The sequence below is a fragment of the Pipistrellus kuhlii genome, unplaced genomic scaffold (assembly GCF_014108245.1).
Source record: "Pipistrellus kuhlii isolate mPipKuh1 unplaced genomic scaffold, mPipKuh1.p scaffold_m20_p_64, whole genome shotgun sequence".
NCBI lineage: Eukaryota > Metazoa > Chordata > Mammalia > Chiroptera > Vespertilionidae > Pipistrellus > Pipistrellus kuhlii.
This window is the reverse complement of record NW_023425567.1, coordinates 1,401,428-1,419,613: the sequence shown is the minus strand read 5'-3', so window position 1 is coordinate 1,419,613 and position 18,186 is coordinate 1,401,428. Positions and strand designations below refer to the sequence as shown.

The window sequence follows — 18,186 nt, the reverse complement described above, 5'->3', positions numbered from 1 at the left end:
TGAGCGAAATGATGAGGAAACATGATTTTAATGGGTTAAATACGGTTAAGGGACATTTTACTAAATAACTTGCCTGTGCCTGTCTTTCTTTCTTTCTTTCTTTCTTTCTTTCTTTCTTTCTTTCTTTCTTTCTTTCTTTCTTTCTATTATTTATTTTTTTAGTTAATCCTCACCCGAGTTTATTTTTTTCCATTAATTTTAAGAAAGAGGCAAAGGGAGAGGGGGAGAGAGGAAAAGAGAGAGAGCAAGAAAGGGAGAGAAACATCAATGTGAGAGACACATGGATCGGTTGCCTCCCACAAGTGCCCTGACTGGGGCCCGGGATCGAACCCGCAACCCACCCCCTGCCCTTGACCCGGAATCTAATCCATGACTCTTCAATGTGCGGCCAGCGTTCTAACCACCTTGCCACCCGGGCCAGGGCCCTTGAGAAAAGTGAAGGTCACGAAAGAAAAGGCAGTTGAAAGGAGACTACAGGGACACGGCAACTTCGGGCAGTCCCTGCCCTGACCTTGAGCCCGTCCTGAGGGACAGTGGACAGAATTTGTATGTGAGCCGGGAATGAGACAAGAGCGCCGTGGGATACATTTTCCAAGTTTGCAAAGTCCTTGTTCTTAGGAAAAACATGGAGATATTTGGGAGTAAAGAGGCATGCGTCCCAACCTAACCATTGTTCCCGGAAACAGACCTCTAGCGCGCGCTGCCCTGACCTCCACCTGCATGGCCGCAGAGGATCGGCTCCGGTGGCCAAGGCCGCGGCTGGAGAATCTGGGCGCAGGGCACCTGAGCCCGGGGTTTAAACACGTGTCAGCGACCAACAGGCCCAGCCCCTGGGAATCAGGAGGAGCAAGAGGCGGCTGGCAGCCCCCAGACCCGGCAGCAAACGAACCTGCCCTCCCTGCCCAGCTCCTGCTCCGTCCTGGCTGCCTCAGGAGCTCCGATGGGTCAGCATCTCCCCAGAGCGATGCCCTCGGACCCGAGACCCAGACTGTGAGGCCCCGGGGAGCCTGTGCCCTCTGCTCCCCTCTCTGCTCCCCTGCCTGGCGAATGCTCCCTTAGCCGCCACGGCCCAGCTCCAATGCCGCTTCTCTCTGAGGCCCTGAGTCCTGACAGTCACTGTCTGTCTCTCTCTCCCCCTCTCCCTTCCTCTCCAAAAATCAATAAAAACTATTTAAAAATAAAAGACAAAACAAGACAAAAAGCAGACCTCACTTTAAAAGGTTGAAATACAAGCCTCCCCTTCCAGCCGCCAGGCTCTGACAAGTCCCCTCCAGCACCTCCGCTGCCTCCTGCACCCCACCTTTTCTTCCCTGGGAGCCCCCCGCCCCCTCCCTTTCCTTGGGGAGAGCACTCCTGGGGCCCCCGTCCCTCAGCACCTCGGAGGCGTGCCTGGCCCCGAGGCGAAGGTCACATCTGAAGCCTGGGTTCACGCCCGGCCTCACCCGCTGCTCACCTCTTGACCCCGCTCCGCTGATGGACAGTCAGCGCCGAGGTTTCCTCCATCGGTGAGTGGGGACGTGCGGTCCCTCACGGGGCTGCACGGGGATTGAAAAGGGTGACGTCTGTGCAGCACCTGGGGCGGGCCGGTGACCCTGAATCCTTTCTGTCCCGTCACACAGAGCAGACAGGAGTGACACCGCACCAGCCGGAGTCTGGGCGGGCGGCTGCAGCCCCAGCCGGGAGGCAGGTGCAAACATCCCGTGTGACCGGTCCGGTGACAGACACAGAGGCCAGGGCCCCTGGCGGACACAGTGGCGTCCGGTCAGGTGGCCACCTGCCTCAGCAGGGCCCTCCCAGGGCCCTCAGGCTGGCACAGGGCCCCCCAGAGCAGGGTGGGTGGAGAGAGGCCAGCGATGGGTGGGCGAAGGGAGCTCTGGGGTCTGGGAGGCCGAGGTGGAGAGCACTCCTGCGGCCCAGCGAGTGCTGCTTGGGTGAAGGGTGGAAAGTTCTGGAAAGACGTGGCGGGACAGAGGCAATGAGGTCGGTGTGGGACCTGGAGGAAACATGACACAACCTGTCCCCTCCAATGCCACTCTGTGGCTCTGTGTCTGGAGGCAAGTACGGCCTCGGGCCTGCAGAGGGCGCACCTCTCACACCGGGGCCCATGACCTGCCCAGCCGCTTGGCAGAGAGTCCTGCCCGCCCTGCCCTTTCTCAAGTCCTTCAGCTTCAAATACCCAAACGCCACGGGGCCGCCTTTGGGGTGGTGTGTCCTGAACCCCGTCAGTGCATGCCGTGGACTGAGAGGCAGCTGAACCAGGAAGGAGACTCCCACCCAGGCTGCCAGCCGGTGGCCCTGAGGACATTATGCTCAGTGACAGCAGCCAGTGCCAGGAGGACCCATCCCCTGTGATTCCACTTCCCTGCTGGCGAGGAGTTCAGAGACAGAAAGTCAGTGCTGGCCCGGGGCTGGGCAGGCGGGAGGGGGCTTAGGGCTTCATGGGGGAGAGTTTCTGTCCTGTGAGATAAAACCAATGTGCAAATTCGCAATGGCCGTGAGTGCACAGCCTTGTGAATGCATTAGGCCCCTGGACTGTGCCTTTAAAAAAGGCTGTCCTGTACACTGTGTGAATTCCTGCCAGGGCAGGAGCTGGGCTGAGGAGGGGCCTGCAGGGTGAGCTGAGGCGAGGCTGGCACAGGGCTGCCCCTGGGGCCGGAAAGGTTGGGCAAGGTGTGTGGAAGGGCCAGAAGCCGGCCTGGGGCACTGACGAGGGACGGTGACAGAACAAGACACCTGGCAGGGGGCAGAGAAGCCGGGCCCCCACAGGGGTGGGGTTTGGTTACTGGGTGGAGGGTGCCTGCCCCATTTGAGGGACCGCTGAGCCAGCACAGTCTGAGCGGCCCTGGCTGCATGCACCGTCCCATCCAGGGACCCAAGCCCGGTTCACACACCCGCCTGCTGCCCGCGGAGAAGGCCGGAGTCTCGTTGGTTGTGCGGGAAGTCACCACTTTCGCTTCATTGTGATTCTGAGTGGGCCCCCTTGGGGAAACCCAGGTCCTGCAAGCTTCGGGATGCCACAGTTCGGTCAACCCGTCCCTGCCTAACTTAAAAGTGAAAGTGAAATGGCAACTTGCTCACTGTCCTTACATGAGAATCTGCACCGCTTACCATGCGTTGAGCCATTACACAGACCTGCAGGAAACCAGGGCAGAGGGAAGATAGTAAAGACCTCGGCGGGAGCTGGAACCAGTTTGGCTCAGTGGATAGAGCGTCGGCCTGCGGACTGGAGGGTCCCGGGTTTGATTCCAGTCAAGGACATGTACCATCGTTGCGGGCACATCCCCGGTGGGGGCTGTGCAGGAGACAGCTGATCCATGTTTCTCTGGCATCGATGTTTCCGGTTCTCAATCCCTCTCTTCCTCTCTGTAAAAAATTAAAAAAAAAAAAAAAAAAAAAGACCTCAGCGGGCAGCTGCTGCTCCTCCCTGACCTCAGGATGAAGAGGAGCTGCAGGGGGCGCTGTCTCTTTCCAGCCCATCCCTGTCATTTGGAGCAGGGAAAACGCCCCACCCTCCGTCAGGCGCAGGTCGGCCCCTCCCAGGCCCCGCCCCTCGGCCCGTCTGTCCTTTCTAGGCTCCGCCCCTCAGCCCGCCTGCCCCTCCCAGGCCCCGCCCCTCCGCCCGCCTGCCCCTCCCAGGCCCCGCCCCTCAGCCGGTCGGCCCCTCCTAAGCCCCGCCCCCAAATCCTCCCAGCCCAGGAGTGCAATGACTGACGGGTAGGACCACCTGTCCGCCGCCGGCTCCTTCCCTTAGCCCGAGGGGCGGGGCCAGGCGCGCTGACGTCACGCGGGGAGCACCTGGGCTGCCGCGCGGGGCGGGAGTCAGTGTGGTTAGAGACCGAGTGGATGGCGGGCCGTGCACCTCAGACCCCGCGCCCCGGGCCCCGGCCCGCCGCCGCCATGGGCGAGTCCGGGCGCGGCTGGAGCCTGTCCTTCGCGGGCTGCGGCTTCCTGGGCTTCTACCACCTCGGGGCCACCCGCTGCCTGAGCGAGCGCGCCCCGCACCTGCTCCGCGACGCGCGCATGTTCTTCGGGAGCTCGGCCGGGGCGCTGCACTGCATCACCTTCCTGGCCCGCATCCCCTTGGGTACGTCCGGGCTGCGGGGCTCCCTGCCCGGAGGGGCGCCCCCAGGCAGATGCCCTCCTCTCCCCTGTTCCCCGGCCTGAGCTGGGTCTTGCAGGGAATGCGACCCGGGAGGCGGAGGGTGGAGCTGGTCCCGGTGGTGCGCGCCGTCTCTGTTGGGTCTCCCTGAGCTGAGTGCCCACGGGAGGGTCCATTGGCTCTGGGTCTTACCAACCAGATGTGGGCTGCGGCCCGTGCCCACGGCGGGCACCTGCTTTTGTTTGGGACTGAAGGGACTGGAGACGCCACCACCATCCCTTCCCCTCCTCCCGCGCCTTTTGTGCGCCCGCCCTGGGGAGTGGGGGGCGTCGGATGGGTCTCAGGCAACTGGCAGCTCTTTGCAGACCAGCAGGTTTGGCGTGGGGGGGGGGGTGAAGGAGGGTTTGAAAGTTATCTCCTCTCCTTCCCAGTGATCCAGGCCCTTCCTAGGGGCTGGCGGGGCCCCTGGACCTCCCCACACCATGCTCACCCCACTCAGTGCCCTTTGAGTTTTGTCAGAATTAACGTCTGTGCATGTGGAAGCCGGGGCGGGGCGGGGGAGGGATGTGGGCTTGTACCTAAAGGACTGGGCTTGGGGCTCCCAGTCAGGGGTAGAGCTGGGAGCAAGGGGTAGTGTGGAGCTGCTGGCACCCAAAGGTCCCAGAAGGAAGATCATGCGCCTGGGCTCCTAGGGGCTCACTCCTGGCTGCAGCCAGGGGCTGCTGGGTGGGACACAGCCCCAGGGCGGCCTCTGCTCAGGGACCAGGAAACCCTGCCGGGAGGCAGCCCTGCCATTGGTGGGACCCTGGGCTGAGTGGGAGGTGGCTTAGGCGCCCTGGCTGCCTTCTTGCAGGGGAGAGGAGCAAAGGGCAGGGAGATGACCTGCAGGACGGCCAGTCCCCCCTCCCGGGCTATAGCCGTGCTAACGCCAGTCCTTGTACCCCAAGGTGACCTGTGGCCAGCGGTGGTTGAACGTTTAACTGGAGCAGTGACCCCAGGACTGAAGCACAGAGCAGTGCTGGGTTCGGGAGAGGCAGGACAGGCCGAGCCTGGGGCTGTGCCCGCAGCACAGGGGGAGGGAGGCAGGACCACAGGTCCCTGGAATGTGGGTCTGGAGGTTGGGCAGAGGCTGTTCCCCAGGCTCTTGCTTTGACCTCCTGCCTCATGGCGGACTCCAAGGAGCCTCTCCCAGGGGCTGCGACGGGCAGAGCTGCTGAGAGCGCATCCTACCCAGGCTGGCTGGCAGGCGAGCCTGGCAGCCCCGCCCGCTGGGCGCACATGTGCCCTCTTCCGCCTGGACTCAGGCCATGCAGGTAGAGAGACACTGCGCCACATTGAAAACGCAGTCTCAGACTGAGAGGCAGTGAGGTGACTTCCCGAGGCTGCTGAGAGCTGGAGGCAGGTGGGAGGGGGAAGGTGGTGGGAGGTGGAGGAAGGAGGGAGGGGAAGGCAGGTGGGAGGGGGAGGCAGGAGGGAGGGGGAGGCAGGTGAGTGCTGGAGGCAGGTGGGAGGGGGAAGGTGGTGGGAGGTGGAGGAAGGAGGGAGGAGAAGGCAGGTGGGAGGGGGAGGCAGGAGGGAGGGGGAGGCAGGTGAGTGCTGGAGGCAGGTGGGAGGGGGAAGGTGGTGGGAGGTGTAGGCAGGTGGGAGGGGGAGGCAGTTGGGAGGGGGAGGCAGGCTTCCCGCCCTGGTGCCAGCCTGGTGTTCTCTGCCCGCTGGAGCGTCAGGCCTTCCTGCTGACGCCTGGCACTGAGGCCCCCCTGGCTCTGGCTCTGGCCTGTGGGGATGGAGTGAGGAGAGGGCACCTGGGCCCCGAGGCTGGTTCTCCAGGCCAGGCCGGGAGGGCGCTGTCATTTCACATTTCCTAGAAACAGGATGCAAAAAGTAAAGACACAGTGAAGTTTCTTGTATTCCTCCCAATATAATCAAATGGTCTCCTTCTCCCGTTTAGTGAGGACACAGTGTTTTGAGATATTTTTTATCAAGCCTGAGATCCTCTCAATACATCTCAATCTGGACGACCCCCACGTGAGAACACAGCTCCCTCCGCCCGGCTCCTGGGTCCCTCTCCATCCTTTGTGTGCTTGTCCCCCCCACAGACCTCACTCTGCAGGTCCTCGCAGACCTCGTCCGCTCGGTCAGGAGCCGGGCCCTGGGCGTCCTGCACCCGTCCTTCAGCATGGTCCGCTTCCTCCGCGAGACCCTGCACAGGCACCTGCCGGCCGACGTGCACACGCTCATCTCGGGCAGAATGTGCATCTCGCTCACCCGCGTGTCCGACTGGGAGAACGTGCTGGTGTCCGACTTCCGGTCCAAAGACGAAGTTGTGGACGTAAGTGGGGCCGTCGGGGTGCTGGCACGTGACAGCTGTTTCATGTTGGGGTGTCACACGGAGAGGCTGGCACAGGCCACCTGCCTGTTTCTTACCGACACAAGCACCTGGCTGGCCGGGACGCACACGCTGTGCCTCCGTGGGAAACCCTTGTGGGCACCAGGGACATGTACTTGGGGCTGAAATAACTTGTGTAGGTTGGTTCATTGTTCACTCAACCCATTAAATAAAGTGCCTACTGTGTGCAAAGAGCACTTTCAGACTAGCTGCTCTTCTAATGCATAGAGAGAAGGCTCAGGGAGGCCAAGGTGAAGGAAAGGCTTACCACTTTGCCTGTGGTTTCTCTTCCTTTTATCTGCACAGGCCTTGATCTGCTCCTCCTTCATCCCTTACTTCTGTGGCTTAATCCCTCCTTCCTTCAGAGGCGTGGTAAGTCTATTTTTATACTGTGTTTGCATGGCTCCTGCCTGCACAATGCTGGGCTCTGGCATCCAGACACAGGGTCTTCTGTCTCTCAGCTTTGAGACAGTGATTCCACAGCTGCCCCGTCTCCACCCTGCCCACCCCCAGCCCAACTAAGCTCACCAAGAATCCATTACCTGGCTTTCGGAAAGGTGAACTGGTTCATGTCATCTTCACTGGAGCACTGAGGACAGGTGCCCCGTGGCCTAGTTAAAGAATAAGACACTTAAGACTCAGCAACTCCCTTCAGGAGAGCTTCATTCTCAGGATGGAAGTTCTCCATCCTCTCTGGGACTGACTGTCCTGTTAGCCTGGGGCTTGGGGCAGAGTTGCCGACAGAGCCGTGGCTGAATTCCATCAACTGTGTAGACACACACGGCTGCTTGTGAGCCCTGCAAGGGCATAGTCAAAGCAGAGTGTGTGCTCTGCAGGCTCGGGCCTGTGTGTGGGGCTGTGTGGCAGCAGGGGCAGCTCCCTCTAGGGCAGCCATTATCCACTGGAGCTGATTGGTCCCCACCCGGGACATCTGTCCTGTCTGTGGACAGTTGAGGATGTCACATTGGTAGGGTTCCTGGCATTGGTTTGACTGGTGCAGACTGCCCAGCTTGTACCCAACCTGCCTGCCCAGCCGAAAGTGTTGAAAGAGGCTCCCTAATTCCAGTCCTCCCCTGGGTCAGCTGTGGTTCTGAGAAGCCTCTGCCCATAATCTGAGCACCAGGGAAACTCCTGCCCAGAGCCTCTGACAGGATGTGTTTCCTCTCTCCCTCACAAGCGGTACGTGGATGGAGGGTTTACTGACAGTATACCCTGCGTTGATGACAAAGCGACCATCACTGTGTCCCCGTTCCTTGGGGAGTGTGACATCTGTCCTAAGGTCAAGTCCACGAACTTCCTGTATATGGACGTGTCCAAGTTCAGCCTCCGCTTCTGCTTAGAGAACGTCCACCTGTTAAGCCAAGTAGTGTTCCCCCCGGATATCAAGGTGAGTGGGACTGTTTGTTCAGCTCTGTGCTCCAGTTTGCCTGGGGACCCACTAGTGTGGTTCGCTACACAGACAAACTGAAGCAGACCCCTCAGTGACTAGGTGCCGGACTCTGATTATGGGAATCATCTGGCGACATTTAAACTGTGCTGCCTGAGGTGCAGCAGATCTACCTAATACACAGTCACAAACTCAAACAGGTACCCAAAATGGAGAGAGAAAAAAACAACCCCCGGTGAAAGAACAAGAGAATTCTCCAATAGCAGAGATAAATGAAATGAAGATAAGAAATTCATTTGATATATAGAGTTCAGAATAATGATGGTTAAGATGCTCAATAGCATGAGAGAAGATATAGTAAATATGAAAAAGAACAGTCAGAAATAAAGATTGACATAGCACTAATAAAGAACACATTGGGCCGAAACTGGTTTGGCTCAGTGGTAGAGCATCCGTCTGCGGACTGAAAGGTCCCGGGTTCGATTCCGGTCAAGGGCATGTACCTTGGTTGCGGGCACATCCCCGGTAGGGGGTGTGCAAGAGGCAGCTGGTCGATGTTTCTCTCTCATCAACATTTCTAGCTCTCTATCTCTCTCCCTTCCTCTCTGTAAAAAATCAATAAAAAATATTAAAAAAAAAAAAAGAACACATTGGAAGGAATACACAGCATATTAGGGGAAGCTGACAATGAGATCAGTGAATCTGAAGACAGTGTAGAAAAAAATCACTCAGAGAACCAAAAAGAAAAAAACAATTAAAAAATAAGAGGATAGTTTAAGGGAGCTGTGGAGCATCATGAAACATAACAATGTTCGCACAATAGTTATACCAGAAGGGGAAGAAAGTGAGAAGGGGATATAAGACGTGTTTGAAGAAATAATGGCAGAAAACTTACCTAACCTGATGAAGGAAAAAGTCCCACAAGCTTAGCAGGCACAGAAAGTCCCAAGCAAGAACCCAACAATGCCCTGGCCCAGACACATTCTAATTAAAATGCCAAAAATTAAAGAGAAAGAATCTTAAAGGCAGCAAGAGTAAAGCAATTTACAAAGTAGCTCCCATAAGGCTGTCAACTGATTCCTCATCAGAAACTACAGGCCAGAAGGAAATGACAGAAGTATTGAAGGTAAAGAAAAGCAAGGGTCTGAAGCCAAGATTACTATATCCAGCAAGGCTATGATTCAAAATAGATGATGAAATAAACAGCTTCCCAGATTTAAAAAAAAAAAAAAAAAAAAAAGCCTAAAACAGTTTATCACTACCAAGCCAGCATTGCAAAAAATGCTAAAGGGTCTGCAGTAATGAGAAGAAATAGAGAAACCTAGGCATAAAGGATTAAAGTGGCAATAAATAAGTACCTATCAATAATAACTTTAAATGTAAATGGATTAAATGCTCCAATCAAAAGGTGTAGGGTAGCAGAATGGATACAAAAGATGACCCAACTATATGCTGTCTACAAGAGACCCACCTCAGAACGAAAGACTCACATAAGATGAGAGTGAAGGTTTGGGAAAAATTTTCCATGCAAATGTAAAAAAATCAAACCAACATAAAGCTAGGGTGACAATACTCATATCTGACAAAATAGATTTCAAAATGTAAGCCATTATAAGAGACAACAAAGGTCATGCCATAATACTAAGGGATCAATCCAATAAGAGAATATAACCCTGGTAAACATATTATATATGCACCCAATATAGGAGCACCTAAATATATTTTTAAAAAAGCTTCTAAAGGACTTTAAGGGAGAGATCGACAACAGTACAGTTACAGTAGAGGACTTTAACACCCTGCTGACTTCACTGGATAGATCATCCAGACAAAAAAATTAAGAAGAAACCAGTGACTCCAAAGCACACACTGGATCAGATGGATTTAATTGACATTTATAGAACACTAGAGGCCCAGTGCATGAATTCTTGCACCAGTTGGGGTCCCTTGTCCTGGCCTACGGGATCAGGCTGAAACCGGTTCTCCAACATCCCCCAAAGGGTCCGGATTGCAAGAGGGTGCAGGCCAGGCCAAGGGACCCCACTGGTGCATGATCAGGGCTGGGGAGAGATGCCGGAGGTTGGCCAGCTGAGGAGTGCCTGCAGGAGGGCTCTAATTGGCTGGACCCCAGCAGCAAGCTAACCTACCGGTCAGAGCGTCTGCCCCTGGTGGTTAGTGCACATCATAGTGAATGGTTAAGCAGCCTTAGCCTATCATTAGCATATTATGCTTTGACTGGTTAAACAGCCAACTGGATAACGGGACTCTTAGCATATTAGGCTTTTATCATATGAGATTTCACCCCAAAGCTGCAGTATATACATTCTTCTCAAGTGCACATGGCTCATTCTCAAAGATAGAGCACATGTAAGTGTACAAAACAGGTTTCTACATGTTCAAGAATACTGGAATCCTATCAAGCATCTTCTCAGGTCACAGTGTTATGAAAGTAGAAATCAACTCCTGTAAAAACAGCCCAAACCATTCAGACACATAGAGGCCATGCCTGGCCCATGTAGGCCGCTCAGAGTTTGAAGGGGTCTTCGGTTTAAGTGAGTGAGGCTTGGTCACACGGCCCAGAATCACTCGTTTGCTCTGCTTACAGACGCTTGGAGAGTTATTCCTTCGAGGGTATTTAGACGCGGTGAGGTTCTTGGAAGAAAACGGTACGTATGGGCTGGGGAGGGGGGCAGAGCTGGGATTTGAACCCCAGGGATAGCAGTGAGAAGGCTTTGGGGAGGCCACCCCCCTCCCTGGCCGCTTCCACATCTGTATGGGGGGGAGTTGGGGGTCCAGTATATCTAGGTGATTCTCGATTTGCACACTCGGTGCTGGGTTTGGGCTCGAATATGTCAGCAGGTCCTCAGGCAGCTGGTCCCGGGGGTGGGGGAGAGGTGAGGCCCTCTGGGAACACATCTGTACCCTGGGCAAGTGCTGTCCCAGAGGGCGAGCAGCGTGTCTAAGGGAGGCCCTGGGACAGATGTCGAGAAGCATAAATGGGGGGTAATCTGGGAGCACCGAGGGCCGTCAGGGGCAGCCCCTGTCTGTGACCTGAGGATGGCAGCAACAGGTGAGCCAGGGCAGCCGGGGCCCCTGAAGCTACTGCCCCCAGCCCAGAGCGCTGCACCCTGTGTGCCAAGTACGAGGGAGCTGGGAGCCCCTGTGGTGTCAGCTACTGCACCCCAACTCCCGGGGCAGCCCCCCTCCTCCCCCATCCCATGCCTATCCCGAGCCTAATACCGCTTTCAGGATCGGGTGGCGGGAGAGGACCATGACTGGTGTCAGGCCCGGGTTCAAATCCCGCTCTGCCACAGACGGGCTGTGTGGCTGTGGATGCGTCTCTGAACCTTTCTGTGCTCCCTGCCTCGGCTGAAAGGGAGACGCTGATAAAAGCAGTAGAATGGCTGCTGCAGGGCCTGGCTGGGAGCTCCTAGTCCGGCTGGGGATGCAGGCGTAACGGGCAGTGCCACCCCGTTAGTACCAATGAGCTGCCGTCCTCTCCCTCCCGCCCACAGGGACAGTGCAGCCACATGGCGACGGGGAGAGGGAGCCAGGAGCTGGGCTCCCTTCGCTGGGCTGCAGAGCCCACGCCGCCGCCTCTGGGAAGCCCTTTGCCCTCGTCCATCCCGCTGCTCCTGAGCGGGTCCCAGGCGGCCGTGTCCGGTGGCTGCTGGTCTCCCTGGCACAGTGGATGGGTGTGTGAGTAATGACCCTGTCTCTGTGCCCTGTGTAGGCATCTGTGACAGGCCCCCTCCGAGCCTGGGGGTGCCCTCCGGAGCGCCCGAGTTCCTCCCGTTCTCCTGGGAAACCACGGGCCCCGAGGCCTCCCCCGGGGCGGCTGCCTGGCAGAGGAGCCCTGAGGTGGCCAAGCTGCTGCCCTGGGACGAGAGCCTCCTGGAGACCCTGCCGCCCCAGCTCATCGCAGGTGACGCCTCCGGGCGGGAGGGGGCGCTGCTGAGACTGAAGGGCTGCTCCCCGGGGTAGGGGTTGGGGTTGGGTTGGGGGGAGGGTGATGCTGCCATGGGGAGGAGGGGAGGCCCCCTCCTGGCACCATCTCCCCACCAGTCCCCCCTCCCACGTGTGCATGGCCAGGAACACCACACGCCGCTGAGCCCGTTCTGAGTGAAGCCGGCATGCTGCCAGAGCCTGGGGTCCGGGCACACCGGATTTGGGGGGCCCGAGGGTGGGCCCCTTCTCTCAGAACACCATCCTCTGCCTGTGCCCCATCGCCAAGCCTCCTTTCTGGAGGGGCCTGTCTGCCTCCCCCTCCCAAACCCACAGCTTTGAACTTGTCCTTGAACGATGCTGGTGCACTGGTCATGTGGTCAGACACCAGGTGGACCCAGGAGGGCACAAACCAGACCCACTGGGCGTTGGGAGAAATCCCAAGATAAACACGACGCTGATGCCCAGGCGGCTAATTGTGAGGCGCCTGAGGCCTTGACGAAGGGGAACCGGAAGCCAGGGCTCAGGCAGAAGATGGGTGCTGGGGAAGCCATAGGCGGGCGGGCAGGCGGGGTCCTGTCTCCTCCAGGGAGAGGCCCGGGCTGCCCCAGGCGCCAGCTCCTGCTTCCCTGGCAGCAGGGAGTGCCTTTCACCGACATCCCAGCAGCCTCTGGGGGCGGTCACCTGGTGGAACCCCTCCCCCAATGGTCTCTTCCAGGGCTGAGTGAGGCGCTGAAACCCCGCGGGGGCTGCCTGAGCAAGCTCTGCAGCCTCCTGCCCGTGAAGGTCATGTCGTACGTGATGCTGCCCTGGACGCTGCCCGTGGAGTCCGCGGTGGCGGTGGTGCAGAGGTGAGCGCAGTGGGCGGCGCTGTCTGCGCTGATCCTGGGCGTGTGTTTGCTCAGCCTTCTCTGGAGGACTCCGGCGTCTCCCTTCCTCTTAGCAAGTTAAGCCAGCATGTCCTCCTGTCCATCTTCACAGTCCAGCCCGCCCTTCCTCCTCCAGCTCCGCTGTCCCGCCCGGGGGACCTTTCCTGGTCCCTCCCGCCCCAGCGAAGGAGCCCCTGGTTCCCACACCGCCTGAGGAGTGGGTGGTGCCTGCACCCCCGCTTCAGGCATCTTGAATCTGGGAAAACCAGGTTTCTCCTTGAATCCCCATGTTAACCCCGAGCTTTCCTGAATCCAAAGGGGCCTCACTTTGGCTCCTGGCCACTTTGCTCAGTGGTTAGAGTAAAGGGCCCAGGGTTCGAGTCCAGTTAAGCCAGGGCACATACTTCGGTTGTGGGATTCCTGGTGCATTGATATTTCTCAGTTTTCAGTCTCCCTCATCCCTTCCACACTGTCAGAGGAAGGATGAACACACACACTCACACACACACACACACACACACACACACACATACACACACACACACAGCGGCCTAAGTGCACCACATGGGGAGCTATTAGATGGGAAGTAGAAGGTAGCCCGGCCGGCAGTCTGGCATGCTCCCTGCCTTTTGACCAGCTTTTGTTTGGTTCTCTGAATTTTGACTTGTCTTCCTGCTGACACGGGCGTGTGGGTGCGTGTGCCTTTATGGGTGCATGTGTGTGCGTGTGCACGCGCGTGTCTGTGTCTGCGTTTCTCCCCGCAGACTGGTGCTGTGGCTCCCCCACATTCCTGACGATGTGCAGTGGCTGCAGTCCATGACCGCCCAGGTGTGCTCTCGGCTGGTGACGCATCTGCTCCCACGCTCAGGTAAAGGATGTGTGTGGTCCGAGGGGCCCCGTCATCCGACCAGGCCTTGTGGACCATTCTAGAACCAGGGTGGAGCACCCAGTGGGTGACGAGGGGCGTATCTTTCAGTGGAGGGGGGGGCGGTCCGGTGTGAGGCAGCCAGGAAGCCAGGGGTCCCGGTGCCGGTGCTGAACGCTCGCCATGCCCGCTGGCACAGATTTGGCCCCAGATTTGACGGGGAGCTGAGCGGGCAGAGGGTCAGGAACGTTGCTTTGCCTCGGGAAGTAGCTCGGTGCCCGCAGCACGGGGTGGGCGAGGCACGCAGGAGTGCCAGGCAGGGCTTCTGGGGGCCTAGGAGGCTGTCATGTTAACACGGACTCCTCTCTGACCTCAGGCTCGCAGAATCCTCGGCTGGTGGTGGAACCCCCAAGTCCAGGCGGAAGCACGGCCTGGTGACGCGGCTGCTCTCTGAGGCCCGCACCCCGGTGCCCAGTGAGGACGGCCTTGCTCTGGTTCCGAGGGCTGCACCTCGTCCTGACCATCGTGGGTCTTGGCTTTCTCATCTGCTCAGCGGTGTCCTCGTACCGCTTCTCGGGGTTTCTGGAGGCTCTGGGGACCCCTGGCACAGCACTGGGCGGGGGTGGGCGCTTGGAAGGTGGGGACTCCGTTGTTACTATGATCGGCAGATGTCAGGGGTTTAAAGTGGGGGGTGGTAGGGTCCGGTTTGCACTGGGAATGAACACGTGACCTTGTGACCTTGGGCCTGAGTGGCGGCAGGCTCGCCAGCGAGAGGGCAGCCAGCCCGGCCAGGCCCGGACCGGAGTCTGGTCTCAGTACAGCGTGGGATTGAGAGGCGTCCAGAGGCTCCAGGGCCCAAAGGAGGTGCCCGCTGCAGCCCTGGAGCCGCCACATCCCGAGGGAGGGGCAGCCGGTCAGAAGGAGGCGGCGGGGGCTGCGGAGGGCGTTGGGGGGGGAGGGGACCCTGCCCTACCCGGGGAGCTGCTCTGTGTGGCTCTGTCTGCTGTGGAGCCAGTGGGCGGTGTCCCGGTGGCGGGAGGGCCTCAGGCTGGCGGGCCCGGTCGGTACACTGGCCCAGCACCGAGGCAGCAGGGCTGTGTCCTCGGAGGGCACGAGGTCAGGGCCCACAGAAGACGGTAGTGACTTGTTTACCTTGTAGAACACCTTTCTGACGCAGCCTAAGTGTCACCGAGATGTGTGAGACACAAGGGAGGCTCCCTGTCTGCTGAGCCGCGTATCCAGGGGATCGGGAAGCTGTCACAGCAAAGCCTTGTTAAAGGTCCCGAGCACAGACAGTGCCCGGGTCCCGCGCAGGAGCCAGACTCCGCAGCTTGGCCCCGTCCGCTGGCACCCTCAGCTTGGCTTCACACACACACACACACAGACACCCCACCTCTGGCTTGCTCCCCCGCCCCCCTCACCCCTGCCTTAATGAGAAGCGGGCACAGACAGCCCCCTCCTCCCAGGGGTAACTTGCTGGCAGGCACATGGCACTACCCTCCTGGGGAAACGTGGGTGTCTGCGGCTCTTGCACAGGCAAGTGTTACAAAGAGGATCAGGCTGAGGCCAGCCCCGGGCGTTGGGACGGACGGTGGCACCTCTCCCCTACTTTGTGAGTATCCGGAGCCTCGCCCCTACTTTGTCAGGAGCGAGCAGAGAGCCAGCCGGTCCAGACAGGACTCCTCACAGGCACACCCTCCCTCAGGGCGGCGCTCCAGGGGCTGGTGCTGGCTGCGCCCCTTCTCTCCAGCTGTGATGAGCCGAGAACGAGGAGCAGGGGTGACTTGTGATGACACAGGGTCATTGCCCAACACAGGGACCCCCCCCCCCAACCCCTGGGACTCCCCGCTGGCTCCTGTGTCTCCAGGCGAGGGCGCACCCCTCAGAGAGGCAGGGGCTGCTGAGTGGAGGACTCTCCCCCTCTCCCTGCCCCCGGTGCAGAACAAAGCCTGCCCCTTGCCCAGCTGGTGGAGCGGGAGGCCACGCTGCCACCCCCCTGGACTCCTGTCGCCCCCCTCACGCCCCGCCTAGGACACACTGACAGATTTCACAGGAACCCGTGCGTTCTTGCAGACGGGTACGTGCGTGAGCTTTGTGACCGTCATCAGGAGCTAAGTATGTTCAGTGACTGATAAAATCACATGACACCTGTTTCCTTTACACTTAAAAAAAAAAGTGCTCTTACCATGAGCACGTTTCTCCACTTTGTAGAATGAGCTCTAAGACAGAAGTGCTGTGCCCCTTAGAGATGGCCCCTTAAGAAAGCAGAACCTCCCAGCCCCAGCCCCAGCCCCAGCTCTGCCAGGGTCTCACCTGCGGGTGAACACACCCTCCAGGCAGGCCCTCTGCCTGGCAGATAGAACCCCCTCTCCCTGGGGCACATCGGGCAGCGTTCCCGGCAGGCGGTATGCAGGGGAGCCCCATTCAGTGGCCGCCAGCCGGTGGTCCGGGAGGTTGGCACCTGCCCGTCTAGCTGGTGCCTGGGAACAGCAGCCTCACGTAGCACAGGTGGCAGAGCCTGGCGCAGACGGGGCCCAGTGCCTTAAGGACAGTGTGGGTGTGAGTGTGAGACAGAAGGAAGACGGAAGGACATACACCCCGTACTGTCCGTGGCAGTCCTGGTGCCACTGTCTACGCCTCTGCTGTGCTTACATGTGTTGTCCACATTCCTGTGTGAACATGGATGTCTTCGGTGAGAAAAGTTCATCATAAATGGCATTTCGAGTGCTCTCCCTCGACTGTCCTTCCAGACAATGCGGCCGCTCTTCCTCACAGCCAGCTCCTGTGAAACGCCCTGTCTCCCCCCGAGGCGGCCTGCAAGGCCAGGCGGCCTCCACGCTCCTTCCTGGACGCTGGACCCCTCTCCTTCCTCTGGGACCCCTCTCCTTCCTCTGGGACCCCATACTCTGAAGGGGCTCCTCCATACCGGTGCTGGACCGTCCCCAAAGCTGATCCTGAGGGTGGAGCGAGGGAGCTTGGAGCCAGCAGGCCTTGTTTCCCGAGTCCTTGGCGCAGGTGAGGGTGGAGCCACGTGCCCACCTCTCCCCGGCCACCCCTCGGTTGCACCCCGATACACCCCCCAGGACAGAGCTCAGCTCCCGGCTCAGCTGCCCTGTTCTCAGCTTCCAAGCCAGGAGCCAGGAGCTCCGCCTCCCTCGTGGCCTCCGAGACCATTTCCTCCCGGGACCCGTGCACCCATACACTGCGTGCCCTCCCGCCGCTGCTGGCCCATCGGCGTTTCACACACAGTTCTGGGGTGCTGGCAGGTGTCACCGGGGACGGGACCAGTTAGGACAGGCTGGGGTGCGCTACCTTCAACAAGAGCCCAAAGGGGCCACTTCTCACCCCAGGTGCCCTCAGTCTTGCCGATCCAGCTGGAAGCTGTGCCGCCTGCGGAGGGTCACTGACAGCCATGGTGGGCAGGGAGGGATGTTTCAGTGCTGTTAACGTGAAAAACCACTGAGACCTGCAAAGAACTGAGAGTTTATTTGAGCCAAACTGTCGACATAGGCTGGGAAGCAGACCCTCAGTGAACTGTGATGACGCTCGGAGAACGGCGGGTACCTCTGTATTTGCACAGTGCTATCAGAGGAGGGGACGGAGGCGGGTTACATGGAATTCACCGGCGACAGGCTGGAGAGGCAGGAGAAAGCAAAGCGGGGAGACCCTGGGGTTGGGTAAAAGGTAAAATGATGGTCTGTACTCAGGTGGGCACAGGACAATGAACATGATAGTGAAGGGATTTGAGGCATCTGTCCTGCACATTAGGTTGTGCCCCAGGGGCTCCAGAAAAAGGGAAGTTACAAGTTACCCAGACATTTCAGGGGGGTGCTATCACAGATGCTAGGATAGACAGGCTCAGCTAAGATAAAGATTGACCTTGTCAGGGAAGATACCAGCCTAGGAAGTGACTGCCCACCATCACTGCTTTTAGTTCAAGTTTCATTTCAGATCTTCCTTTGTAGTGGCTTTAGGTCTCCGAGTTTGCAAGACCGCCATGCAGGCCTGCCCTGAGCTGTCAGGTCGGCATGGGGCCCCTTCCGTCCGTAGTGCTTACAGGTCTCCCTTCAGCTCACAGCGTGCCCACCGAGCAGGTCATGTGGATGGGGGCGGGGGGCGGGGACAGTGCCTGCCTCTGCCCCGGGAGGACTGACCGGGGGATGCGGTGAAGCAGGGAGGCCACATCAAGCCTCAAACCCCAGAAGGCCCTGTGATGCAATACATTCGGGAAATCCCGGGTGAGAGGGAGACAGGTCCCGCCCTGCAGGACGTCGCAGCCCTTAAACGGTGACTATTGTCACTGTCAGAGACGAGGTTTGATGTGTCCCCTGCGCCCGGGTATACAATAGGTTCTCAAATATTTGGCTCATGACCCCTGCCCCATGCAGGCCCCCTCTGGCTGGCCCGAGAGCCATGAGGGAGGAAGCGCAGGCTGATCTGCTCCGTTCCTGGGTCACGGTGAGCATCATGGCGGTTGGCTAGCGCAGGCCCCAGCCGGTGTGGGCACTGCTCACAGAAGGCTAAGACTGGGAGCCACAGCAGACTCCTGTGCCTGGCTCTCCGGTTTGAGGGTGTTTCTCCGAGCCCCCATGTCCTCTCCTATACAAGGCCACCCGCTGGGAGGGTTCGATGTGACCC

At 58.9% G+C, this 18,186-nt stretch overlaps 1 protein-coding gene and 1 long non-coding RNA gene across 2 annotated transcripts; one reads left to right on the top strand and one right to left on the bottom strand.

Annotated features, from left to right (window-relative positions):
* Positions 1-3,759: 3,759 nt before the first annotated feature.
* On the top strand, positions 3,760-14,016 carry PNPLA3 (patatin like phospholipase domain containing 3). Its single transcript, XM_045575092.1, has 9 exons — positions 3,760-4,084; positions 6,196-6,428; positions 6,792-6,857; positions 7,663-7,872; positions 10,475-10,535; positions 11,603-11,794; positions 12,533-12,665; positions 13,448-13,551; positions 13,925-14,016. The coding sequence occupies exons 1-9, from the start codon at positions 3,844-3,846 to the stop codon at positions 13,984-13,986; spliced, it is 1,302 nt and encodes a 433-aa protein (XP_045431048.1). The 5' UTR covers positions 3,760-3,843; the 3' UTR covers positions 13,987-14,016.
* On the bottom strand, positions 12,963-17,103 carry LOC123651596. The gene is made up of 3 exons (XR_006740416.1): positions 17,093-17,103; positions 14,942-15,175; positions 12,963-13,234 (listed from the first exon to the last, which is right to left on the bottom strand). It is a non-coding gene; the product is annotated as an uncharacterized LOC123651596 (long non-coding RNA).
* Positions 17,104-18,186: the final 1,083 nt, after the last annotated feature.